Source organism: Trachypithecus francoisi, unplaced genomic scaffold, assembly GCF_009764315.1.
Source record: "Trachypithecus francoisi isolate TF-2019V2 unplaced genomic scaffold, Tfra_2.0 Contig01579, whole genome shotgun sequence".
Classification (NCBI taxonomy): Eukaryota; Metazoa; Chordata; class Mammalia; order Primates; family Cercopithecidae; genus Trachypithecus; species Trachypithecus francoisi.
In genome coordinates this window covers 19,127,229-19,139,645 of record NW_022681442.1, presented here as the reverse complement: position 1 = coordinate 19,139,645, position 12,417 = coordinate 19,127,229, and the positions used below count along the sequence as shown (strand labels likewise).

The following is a 12,417-nucleotide window of genomic DNA, read 5'->3' as shown; positions in this document are numbered from 1 at the left end:
TCAGCTGAGTGTGATTTGAAAGCAGTTCACTCCCCACCAGCGAGTGAACTCATCCCCACCAGGAAAGCAAGAATGAGACTACAAGCCATCTTTAGAAGTCTGTGGCGCCAGGGCCCCCATCACAGAGGCTGCAGATGGGAAGTGACCCCGGGAGACAGCTCTCACATTTCTGAATTTTATTCTTGATGGACTCAGTTTCAATGGAACTGAGGGGGAGAATTCCCAAAAGGGGATAAGGTGCCCAGCAGCCTTCTCTCCTGGTCTGGGCAGGCTCCGGCCAGAAGGATGAGTGAACTGTGGGAACTGGGAGGTCTTAATCTCAACTACCCTTACAGAAGGAAGGCTGGAATCCCCACAGGAAAGATGAATTCTGGCGTTCAGTGCGAGGCAGGCCCTAAAAGAGGCCTTTAATTACATGCCCAAGATCTCCAAGCCCCCACCGACCGGAGCCGCAGGTCTGAGTTTAGAACACCGCCCAGCGGTAAGCCACCTACCCTGCACGGTGGTCTGACTGGTACCTTCAGAGCGCTGACCAGCTGCCGCCCGTCCTGGAAGTCGCCTCCAGCCTTTACCATCTGCTTCACGGTCTCAGCATAGAGCAGGACGGCGTCGTGAAGGTAGGCAGAGTAAAGGCTCACCTTCAATAAGACAAGCAAAGCAGGGTCTCAAGAGGTTCATGGCCTCTTGAGTCACCGTCCAGCACTAAGTTAGGAGGAATCTCTGTTCATCCGGCTGACAGTGGCACACAGTACTTTCTCCCCCATTCCACACTGCAGAGGGCCCAGCACACGCCTGCGCCTGCGCTGTGAAACCCAGATGTCGTGGTCTTCATTTCCTTTCTGAATGCCGCGTTTCCCAATTAGCTCTCCTGATCCTTCAGGAATGCCCTTCAGGCCTCAGGTGGGAGGGAGCATGGTTTCAGGGGAAGAGGGTACACGTTGGAACTAGACCAGCTCAGCTCCCTACTGGCTGTGGGTAAGTTCCATAACCTCTCTGAATCTCAGCTCACTGCTTTATAAAATGGGAATAGGCCAGGTGCGGTGGCTCACACCTGTAATCCCAGCACTTTGGGAGGCCAAAGCGGGCGGATCACGAGGTCAGGAGTTTGAGACCAGGGAAACTCCTGACATAGTGAAACCCCATCTTTACTAAAAATACAAAAATTAGCTGGGCGTGGTGGCGGGTGCCTGTAATCCTAGCTACTCAGGAGGCTGAGGCAGGAGAATCACTTGAACCCGGGAGGCAGAGGTTGCTGTGAGCTGAGATTGCACCACTGCACTCCAGCCTAGGTGACAGAGCGAGACTCCATCTCAAAAAAAAAAAAAAAAAAAAGGATAAAACCGCTGTTGGGTTGAATGTGACAATAGTTAAATAAGGCATAATAGGTAAACTATCCATTGCAGTCCCTGACCCTTAGTAGGTCTTCAGGACATGATGTCTTCTATTGATCAGTCAAGGAAAATACAAGTGCCTACTAAATGCCAGGCACTATTCTCCCAACAGTACCAGGTACAAAGCTGACACTTAGTAGATTGCTCCTCAAATATTCTTTAATTGGTTATCTTGTCTTGTATGTTGGGATCCAGGATCGGCCCCCTCATTTCGAATCAAACTCCTTGTCATCAGTGGCCTGTGGTCACCTTAGGGCTTCAGCTTGGCCCCATACTGGAAGTAGCTCTAGCTCTGGACAAAGGTCTCTCTTCAAAAAATTCTCTGTGGGAGCCAGACACTGTGCCTCCTCATCACACACATACTGGGATTACCACAGGCAGACCCTCTCCCTCCTGACCATCTTTTCCCTCTTCCAGCCCATCTGTTGGCCTTGACCTGTCCTAGCTCCACATCTGTGACCACTCCATCCTGGGTCTAGGTCCTGGCATCCTCCTGGGGAAGGAAATTGTCATGGTCTGAGTAGCCATTAATATCTGTTCTCGGCCAGGCATAGTGGCTCACGCCTATAATTCTAGCACATTGGGAGGCCAGGGTGGAAGGATTGCTTGAGCCCAGGAGTTCAAGAGCTGCCTCGGCAACCCAGAGAAATCACATCTGTACAAAAAAAAAAAAATTTTTTTAAATTATCAAGGCGTGATGGCATGTGTCTGTATTTCCAGCTACTTGAGAGGCTGAAGTGGGGGGATTGCTGGAGCCCAGGAAGTCGAGGATGTAGTGAGCATGATTGCACCACTGCACTCTAGCCTGGATGACACAGCAAGACCTTCCCTCAAAAAAGGAAGATATCTGCTTTGCTAGTTCCATGGACAATGTTACTAAATACACAACACCACAGCCTGGGAGGTAGATGCCATCATCAGTCCCGTTTCACAGATGAAGAGACCAAGGTGTAGGGAGGTTAAGCAATTCGCTACAAGGTCGTACAGTTAGCAAATAGCAGCAGTAGGATGGGGGCATAGGCCTCTGGTCCAAAGGCCTTTCACCCAGTGACCTCTGAAGTATAAATTCACAGGAGGAGAGCATCAAACTGCTGTTCATTTTGGGCGTGGAAGATGGGGAAGTGCGTGTGTGTGTGCACCTGCATGTGTGTAAGGGAGGTGGGGAGAGATGAGGAGAAATAAGAGGGAGAAATGCAAAAGCCAAACGCAAATATCATCAAAGAAGGGGAGGAGGGAGCCTGAGCTGGAAGACCCGGCATCAGACCTGCTCCTCTGAGGAGATGGTGTTGCGGAAAGGCGGCCTCCTCAGTGTTTGGTAGACTTGTTTCCAAAAGCCTGCGTCTCCACGGCCTTCTCCGTAGGAGCTGAGGGCAATGAGAGAAGCACTGACCTATACATCTTTGGAAGGTGCATCATTTTCTGATTTGTCAGTACTTCCTTCCAAAAATGGTCCTAAAAAGTAATGAAATAAATGTTGTTATTTGGTAGGAAATGCCTTGGCAAGGGAACTGCGTGTAATGCAATGTTTAATTTGAACCACTACATTCTAATCCTTGGAAACACAGTGATTCCAGAAGGCCTGCAATACAAGGTCCATGTTCTCTAGCTGGCATATAAGCAGTGGAAGGAAAGCCACAAATAAAAAAGTAAAAATGTACTTGGTACATACAGCAGCTAAGATGCAGAAAGCTTACCTACTAACAATTATTACAAAAACTTAAAAAGCTTGAGACTATAGATTCTTGCTTTTTTTTTTTACTTGTGGCATGTTTTGTTATCATCATTATAATCTATATTATTACTATTATGAATAGTATATACCCACTCATTATATATATGTGTGTGTATATATACATATGTGTTTTGACGTCGCACACACACTCACACGTAACATATATATATGATGATATCATACCATAATGTTCTGCAGCTTGATTTTTTTCCACCTACACCTATACTGGGAATACTTTTATAAAATAGATTTATGCTATTCTTTCATGAAGTGGCATGAATTCAATTGCATGGACATTGTTGTATTCTTAGTTCTATTTTCTGCCACCACACACCAGTTGGAACTGGATCATCAAGGTATGGGAGAAGGCAACAGGGGAGTTGAAAATTTCCCTGTCAATACTGAATGTGGTCCATCCTCTCCTCTCCTCATCTGCCTGAAGGCAGAGATGAGGCGAAAAGTAAAGAGAAAGGGAAATGGTCACAATGGAAATCTAAGGTAAGCGAGTATTCTGGAAAGTCTGGTGTGCCTTTAGAATTCCAGCTCCCCATCCAAAGAAATCTGAGATGTTTTTGTGCATCTGAAAGACTTCATGATAAAGAAGGAAAAATCTGGGACATTACTATATATCTCCCTTTATTTTCTTCTGTCCTATTTCAGCTTCTTGTGATCATAATTTTAAAAAGCTTGTTTTAGAAAGATAAAACTGCTAGAAAAATAATGCAGTGTGTCCACAGGAAAAGGCAAGTGGCTTTTGTAGATGCCTATTGTGTAAGATGCTTACAAGCACAGACGCAATAGCCCTGTGAGGCAGATACTACTGGCATTATTTCCATGCATCAGTGCACTTGATGAGAGGTGGAAAAGGAGCCCAGACCACCTGGGTTTGAATGCCAGCTCTCCCTCATACTAGTTGGATGGCCTTGGGCAAGTTTTGGCACCTCTCTGAACCTCAGTTTCCACTTCTGTAAAATGAGGATGATAAAAGTATCTACCCCATAGGGTGGCTGTGAGCTGAAATAAGCTTTAATATATTAAGCACTCACAGTGAGGCCCAGCGCTCCATAAACCCTCCAGAAAGCAGAGTTGTGTAGGGTGAGCTCAGCGTCTGAAAGGCTCAGTCTGGAATACTAGCTATGCCACTTGGGAGCTCCGAGATCTTAGGTAAGGTACCTTAATTATTTAAGCCTTGGCTTTTCTACCTGTACGTTGGCATGCTAATAATATCTACTTTCCAAGGCTGTTGGAAATACCAAGTACAAAAGGTATAGGTACATAAATAATGCATTTAATAACTGCCTCGCAAAACCATTGAGAATATTAAGTGCAATCATGTGTGTAAACCGTGTAACTCAGTCCTCATAGGAAGCAATTGTATTTTTAGCCATTCTCATCATTACCAAAAGAATCAGACCACCTAAGAATTGCCTCATTGCATCAGTATGTTGGTCTTTCCAGCCCTTTGTTAGAGCTTCAACAGGGACACGGGGAGGTAGCTGTGGAAGAAAAACAAGTGAGAGCCACTTGTGTCTGAGAGTCCCTTGGGAAGGTCTTAGCTACCTGGTAGAAATGACAGTTCTTCCTCAACCGCTGTTGTCTGATACGGAGTACAGAGGACCAGGCCCTCAAGCCAGCCGACCTAGTTCAAGGCCTGGTTCAGCCTTTCACTAGCGGTGCAGAAGAACTCTGGGTAAGTTCTTCCAGCTCCGTCTTAGTCTCCTAATTTTAAGATGAGGACACAAGAGTGCCTACCTCATAGGGTTGTAGTGAGTGCTCAGTGGGCTGATACATCCGGGTCGTAGCGGGTACTCCATACTTGCTACCTCTTATTACCGGAGCCATTGAGTGGTCAACGGGACCCACCTCCAACTGCTGCAAAATGATGAAAACGAATTTTCCAGTGTTGAGTCCCAGGTTCTCTGCAGCCAGCAGAATAATATTTGCATCCTCTGAGCTGCAGATTAAGATGATAACTATAAGAATGAAAATCAGAGTCAGCCAGTTGCACATGCTTGTGTATGTGTGCGCTCTCACGCATGCTCTCACTCTAAGTCTAGCCTAAAGCCACTGTAAAAGAGACATGAGCTTTTTCTTTCCTTGGGCATGTTTTAGGAAACAGGAATGCCTAAACTAGTCCCTGAGGTTTTACTTCTTTAACCAAGCCTGCAGTGTACAAACTAGCAGCTATAGCACTGAAGTCTTTGCTGCAGCCTCCTCACAATGTACAAGTCAAAAAAGTTTGAGATCACTTCTGTGCTCTAGGTTTTTTCTTCTTTTTGTCTCAAAAATCAGAACAGCAGACCTGGCTTGTGACTTGTCAGCCACACCTCAATTAAGAGGAGTTCACAAAGGACCTAGAATCAAGGGCATTTGGACTTTCTGAGTTGGGCTGGCCGGAGGGCAGACTAGGCCATGGTACTTTTCTGCCATTGAATCACATCACTGTTCGTTTTCAGAATATACAAATGAAGTAGTGGGTTTTATTTTTTATTTATTTATTTTTGAGACAGAGTCTCGCTCTATTGGCCAGGCTGGATGGAGTACAGTTGCCTGATCTTGGCTCACTGCAACCTCTGCCTCCTGGGTTCAAGCAATTTTCATGTCTCAGCCTCCAAGATAGCTGGGATTACAGGCGTGTACCACACACCTGGCTAATTTTTGTATTTTTAGTAGAGGCAGCATTTCACCATGTTGACCAGGCTGGTCTCCAATTCCTGGCCTCGAGTGATCTGCCCGCCTCAGCCTCCCAAAGTGCTGGGATTACAGGCGTGAGCCACCACACCCGGCTAGTTTATTTTTTAAATGAAGTAAATTATAGTCTATTTATCTGAGCTCCAATGTTGTGTCAGGCACTGTGCTGGGCACAGACATAGCAGTGAACGAGCCATCAGACAGACAGCATACAAGTGAACAAATTAAAGAGATCATTGAAGATTCTAATTAGTGAGGTTGGAAATGGATGCTGTGATGCTAATGGGTGGGGAGGGGAAGCAAGTGCACATCGAGTCATTAGAGAAGGCCTCCCTGAGGAGGTGGGCTCTGGACCTAGTCAGCAATGATGCAGGGATGAGAGGAAGCTACCCTCAAGAAGGTGCTGGGTAGGGTGGAGTGTGACTCAGACCACATAATAATTGCCTCATTGGATCAGTATGTTGGTCTTTCAAGCTCTTTATTAGAGCTTCAGCAGGGGCACAGGGAGGTGGCTGTGGAAGAAAAAGAAGTGAGAGCCACTTGTGTCTGAGAGTCCCACATTAGCATCACTAGGTGGAGTGGTGCAGGTGACACCCTAGGCCAAGGGAGTAGAAAACCCTAAAGTCTCAAGGCTGGAGAGAGTTTAGTTTATTTGAGGAACAGAAAGGAGTCAGTTACTAATTCATGCTAGAAAGTTGAGCCTTATAGATATCACCACAAAAATAATTGCTGTCATATGTTGACCAACTACTTGTCCAGACATGGTGCTAAGCACTTTAGAGGTGTAACCTTATTTAATCCTCCCCTTTCTATGACACAGGTAGGATGGTTGTCTCCATTTTATAGATAAGATACTTGAGACACAGAGAGATTAAGGTACTTACCCAAGGAGGACACAGTTTAAAAGTGTCAGAGACTGGATTCAAACCTAGGTCTGTCAGTCTGCAGAGCCCCTACTGTAAACAAATAGTGAACTCCAGGACCCAGCCCACCAGGAAGATGCTTCTAGAACTTACTCTGTGTTTCATAACACTGTAGCATGTGGGATTTTACTTTAGACCAAAAAAACAAAAAACAAACAACAAAACAACAACAACAACAAAAAACCAACCCACATGTTTTTGTTAGTGATGTCAAGCAATAAAGGAAATTGCTTTTATATATTATTAATTTTGTACCTTGTTTCCAACTGCTTTTACACTCAGAGAAAAATGAAGAGTTTTTTTTTTTTTTTCAAATAACCTGCTTGTCCCATTTTTCTCTCCAAATAAAAGCAACAGAAGACTTTTCTACTTACCCCTGGCAATTGATGATATCCTCCAAAGATGCTCTTGAAGAAAGACTAAACTATTTTTGGTGTATCTCATGCTGGCAGTGATGATAAAATGGGAATTGAGTTCATTCTCTACAACCCTCCACAATTCATCCACTCCATCCCAGGAGGAAGCCCCAGAGTAGCCTCCAAACATCCCAATGTGTTTCCAGCCCAGGTACTGGAGACTTTTCTGGAGCACGTCACCAATGTCTTACTTGGGTGGCACAAGTTTCACACAGGTGTCACACAGCGTTTCGGTTTGTCCAACAAAGTCAAACATGGAGATATTCCACTCAGAGGCCAGCAAACCGATAACCTTGAAAATAACCCAAAGGATGTCTTTGCATAATTGAGTTTATGTACACGCAAACCCCAGTGTGAGACATCTGCATAAACCTCAGATTCTGTGAGTCTATGGGTCATACTGGGCCCTCACTTTTGTAATGTTGATGACAACGTCAGTCTCAGAGAACAAAGATAACAAAAATGAGCATTAATTGAGCACTCACTATGTGCTGAGCACTCTAAGAGCTTCCATATGTCATTTCAACTTTCACAACATTTCTAGGTGTTATTATTACCCCCTTTTTAAGATAAAACAGGAAGACACAGAGATGTAAGTTACATAGCTAGCAAATAGTGGAGCAGGGTTGGAATTCAGGTAGTATGGTTCCAAGGCCCACACTCATAGTTACTCATCCTCTCATTCTTTCTTAATTTCTCCCTTATTCATTTTTCATTCATTTTAATTAGGGGCCTATCACATACAAAAAACTTTGGAGACCTTGCTCTTGAAGGAGCTCATGGTTTATTACAAGAACCAAGGTATATAAAAAATAGATTTAAAGTGAAATATATTCTTTAGGATGTATAGATAATAGATTTATAGGCATTTAAAGAAGTAAACAATTAGTTTTGATTGGGGAATTAGGGATATGGAGGGCAGAGATGAAGGGATAAAGAAAGGCTCCATGACATTTGGTATTAACTCTTAGACAGGTAGCCTTTGAACAGATAGAAATGTGTCAGATGGGGAATTTCAGGAGAGACTGGCTCAAATTTAAATGCAAACTTAGTTCTGCAGCTCCAGCTAATGACAGTTCTACAATATTGTTGAGAGTAAGACCTGTGCTGCTCCTTCCTGTTCACCTTTTGCGTCAACACTTTTCAGGTGACATGACACCCAAGGACACCAACAAAGCTCATCCCAACAACCAAACAAATACAGGTCATTCATTTCCCTCATTTTCTTGCTGTAGGTAAGGTAGTCTGCCATACTTGATTCTTTCTCATTTACTTGTATTTTCACTGATTAATTTATTATACACACCAAAGAAAAGCCTACTCAAACAATTGATAGTTTTCTATTTAAAACCAAACATTTGTTTCTTCTTAATTTCCTAAGCCTTGTAGCTTAGGAACATGAGAGTGAACAATAAGAGTCTATATGCAACAGCATCAAATTCAAACAATCAACAAGAGGAGGAAGAGGGTAGGTGAATGAACAATTATTGATCTGAAAGGCTTTCTGGCCAGATATGGTGGCTCATGCCTGTAATCCCAGCACTTTAGGAGACCGAGACCGGTGGATCACCTGAGGTCAGGAGTTTAAGACCAGCCTGGCCAACATGGTGAAACCCTATCTCTATTAAAAATACAAAAATTAGCTGAGTATGGTGGGGCACTCCTGTAATCCCAGCTACTCGGGAGGCTGAGGTGGGAGAATCACTTAAACTTGGGAGGCAGAAGCTGCAGTCAGCCGAAATCATGCCACTGCACTGCAGCCTGGACAACAGAGCCATACTCCATCTCAAAAAAAAAGAAAGAAAGAAAGAAAGAAGGAAAGAAAGAAGAAAAAGAGGCCGGGCGCGGTGGCTCAAGCCTGTAATCCCAGCACTTCGGGAGGCTGAGACGGGAGGATCACGAGATCAGGAGATCGAGACCATCCTGGCTAACAGAGTAAAACTCCGTCTCTACTAAAAAAATACAAAAAAAAAACTAGCCGGGCAAGGTGGCGGGCACCTGTAGTCCCAGCTACTTGGGAGGCTGAGGCAGGAGAATGGCGTAAACCCGGGAGGAGGAGCTTGCAGTGAGCTGAGATCCAGCCACTGCACTCCAGCCTGGGCAACAGAGCGAGACTCTGTCTCAACAAAAAAAAAAAAAGAGAAAGAAAGAGAGAAAAAGACTTTCTTTAAATAGAATGTTAACTCTTCTAATTATATAGTTTAATTGCATCTCAAAAATGGTATTCAAGATCTACACCGTTATTGTTATAATAATGTGACCCTTGCCAGGAGATTATTCAAATCTGTACCATCATCTTGAAGGCCACCCCTTCCAATGGAAACTCAAAGTTTCCAGAGGCTATATATACTCTATCTCAGTTGCTTCTGGGCATGCTGGTCCAAACGGCAGAAATCTGTTCTCTCTGGACCTGGTTGTTGAAAATAGCAAGAGACTCCTTGGTGCTGCAGGCTGAGTTGGTATAAGTGAACTCCCAGCTGAAATTTCCAAGGTCCACTAAGTAGACTGAAGTATGAGAACCCCTGGCAGTCTGAAGTGAGAAGAGGGAAAGAAGAGCCAATAGCTATTCTCTACTTATCTTCCTTGAGTAGCAAGCCCCCAGGATGGAATTAAGGAGCCTTAGCTTTGGCCTGTCTCAGAGGGTCACTTCTAAACCCACGGATTGGGGGGTTGCTTCTCTCCAAACCACATTCATCATAACTGCTTCTTCCCTGACCTGCAGTTTCTCTCTCTCCTCTGCTTGGACAGCTTAGGGTCAATTTGCAAAATCATCTGAGTCCAAAAACTCACTGGAACCATAAGCAAAATCCCATGAATGTTTTTTGGCTCAGACGCTTACCAGTGTACATGACCCTGGACAAGTCAGTTAAATCTGTGCCTCAGTCTCCTGAATATCAAAATGAGCAGAGTAACACCCCTCCTGGAGGGATGTTATAAAGATACTGTGAGATTGTATAATTACTTAGAATGGCACCTCACATTTATTAGGAATCAATAAGGGAATTCTGTTAATAAGTGTGTCATTGCACACGTCACGATCTCAGAACTAGGGCACTGGGAACAATATGTCATCTATGCACTTTGTGTTCCCTCCCCCCTTCCATATGTATCCTTTCTTTGATTTGTATTCCCACACTGGGTAATTTCTGATTCTTTGTGTTTACAGATTGCCTTTGTCCTGAGAACCTTTGAGCCAGGTGACTGTGTGTGTCCTTTTTGGATCCTAACATCAGCACAGCGTTAGGCCTCTAGGCATGCAAATTAATAGCAATCAGAATAAGTACAAGGATTTTGTATTCTTTTATTTATTTATTTATTTTTGAGACGGAGTCTCCTTCTGTCCCCCAGGCTGGAGTGCAGTGGCGCGATCTCGGCTCACTGCAAGCTCTGCCTCCCGGGTTCACGCCATTCTCCTGCCTCAGCCTCCTGAGTAGCTGGGACTACAGGCGCCTGCCATCAAGCCCGACTAATTTTTTTGTATTTTTAGTAGAGACGGGGTTTCACCGTGTTAGCCAGGTTGGTCTTGATCTCCTGACCTTGTGATCCGCCCGCCTCGGCCTCCCGAAGTGCTGGGGATTATAGGCGTGAGCCACCGCGCCCGGCCTAGGATTTTGTATTCTTAAATGCTTACAAGTGAGCATGGTCAAAACCAGAAGAAAATACCAATGGTGTTCAGTGTTGTTGTGAGTTTGAGAAACAGACATACACTGGACAGTAGGAATGTTCATTAACAGCAGTTCTTCAATATGCACCAAACTTTAAGAATGTGTGCATATTGGACTCAAAATTCTAATTTGAGGGATTTATTACAAATATATAAAATAATATGATCAGATTTAACGAGTGTAATTTCTAACAGTCAAAATTTAGACACAGCTTCAATGTCCAACAGAGGGACCAGGATGAATAACAGGTAGTGAATTCACATGACTGAGTGGCATGCAATCACTAAAAATAATATTTTATATATATATTCTCTTAGAAAGATAACCGCAGTGTACTGCTAACTGATGAAGCACATCATACAACAATATATATTAGTATTCCATTTTGTTTTTTTTTTTCAAAAGGAAAGATTACATACAACAAACGATTAAACGTGGCTCGCTCTGTGTGACAGAAATTATGGGTGGTTTGTCCTTGCTTTGTTTATATTAATTTTCATTTTTTGTCTTAATGTCTTTGCAATAAGAAAGGAAAGTGAATATTTTAATTAAAAATAAACCCTACAGAATTGTACTTCTGGAGGATCAACACAGAAGGTGAAATTCAGCTGCCTTAAACCCTCAGGTCAGGAGCACCCCACACTTACAGACACCTGGCTTACCTCTGTAGGCCCTAATTATTCTCTGCTGAGCTCAGCCCCTTCCCTTTCTCCATTGCCCTCAGAGACAGAGATGCAGTGGTCCAGGTAATGGCCATTATGAGCTGGAAAATCATTGCTGTAGTTACTAGCCCAATTTGTGTGATACCTTTGATTGGCGGGAATGGAAAGCCTGAGGTTAAAACCAAGTTGGGGGGCCGTGGGTGTTGTAAGGACTGTGGCTGCTGGAGGGGGCACACTGTCCTCTACTTTGCTTCCCAGCCCTCCTTCCTTCTAGGGGATTCTTAGGCCTAGAAGTTACCCGTATGATTGGGAGAGGCCACGTTATTTCATCGAACGGTGCTTTGGAACAGAAGTAGTCTGTGCTTGGCCAGCAGAGGTTCAAAGTGCAGCCCCCTCTGCCTGGAGTAACTCTTTAATTCCTTGCTACTTTATCCCATCTCTGCTTCCTGAACAGACTGTTACTGAGGGAGGGTTCTTTCTGCCTGATTTGTGGCTTCCTCAATAGCGACCAGCCTAGTCCATAAACCAGATGCAAGGACAGCTGTTCAGCGTCCGAGATCAGATAAGATGAGCTGTATCCAGGATGGTGGGTTTTAGTAAAACCTCTAGCAACTTTCTAGCTGCCCTTCCTCCAGCTCCCCCTTTCTCCCTGCCTCACTTCAATTTCTGACTCAGTGGCCTGATCAAGTTTAGGTGAAAAGTAAAGGTTTGGCATGTTTGGGCTCTACTTCTCCCCCAGGAAAAAGGTGAGAGGCGGAAAAAGGTGCTTGACCTAAGTGGAATGCAATGCAGTGAGCCTGTGATCACGTTGGGGGAGAGGCAAAGGGAGCCCCTACTGGTGTGTTCCTGGAAAAGGCTTCAGCAAATCCATAAGACTACCTGAGCCTCAGTTTCCTTATCTGTGAAATGAGAAAAAGGCAGAGGGCAGCGAGCTCTG

At 44.4% G+C, this 12,417-nt stretch overlaps 1 protein-coding gene across 1 annotated transcript in view; it reads right to left on the bottom strand.

Moving 5' to 3' along the window:
- Window positions 1–12,195, bottom strand: part of LOC117064584 (guanylate cyclase 2G-like) — a 46,283-nt gene extending 34,088 nt beyond the window's left edge. The window contains 8 exon segments of the mRNA XM_033178631.1: window positions 416–638; window positions 2,656–2,769; window positions 2,772–2,843; window positions 4,987–5,096; window positions 7,112–7,447; window positions 9,511–9,536; window positions 9,538–9,683; window positions 12,139–12,195. Coding sequence (XP_033034522.1) covers window positions 416–638; window positions 2,656–2,769; window positions 2,772–2,843; window positions 4,987–5,096; window positions 7,112–7,447; window positions 9,511–9,536; window positions 9,538–9,683; window positions 12,139–12,195 — 1,084 coding nt within the window.
- Between the last annotated feature and the right edge of the window lie 222 nt (window positions 12,196–12,417).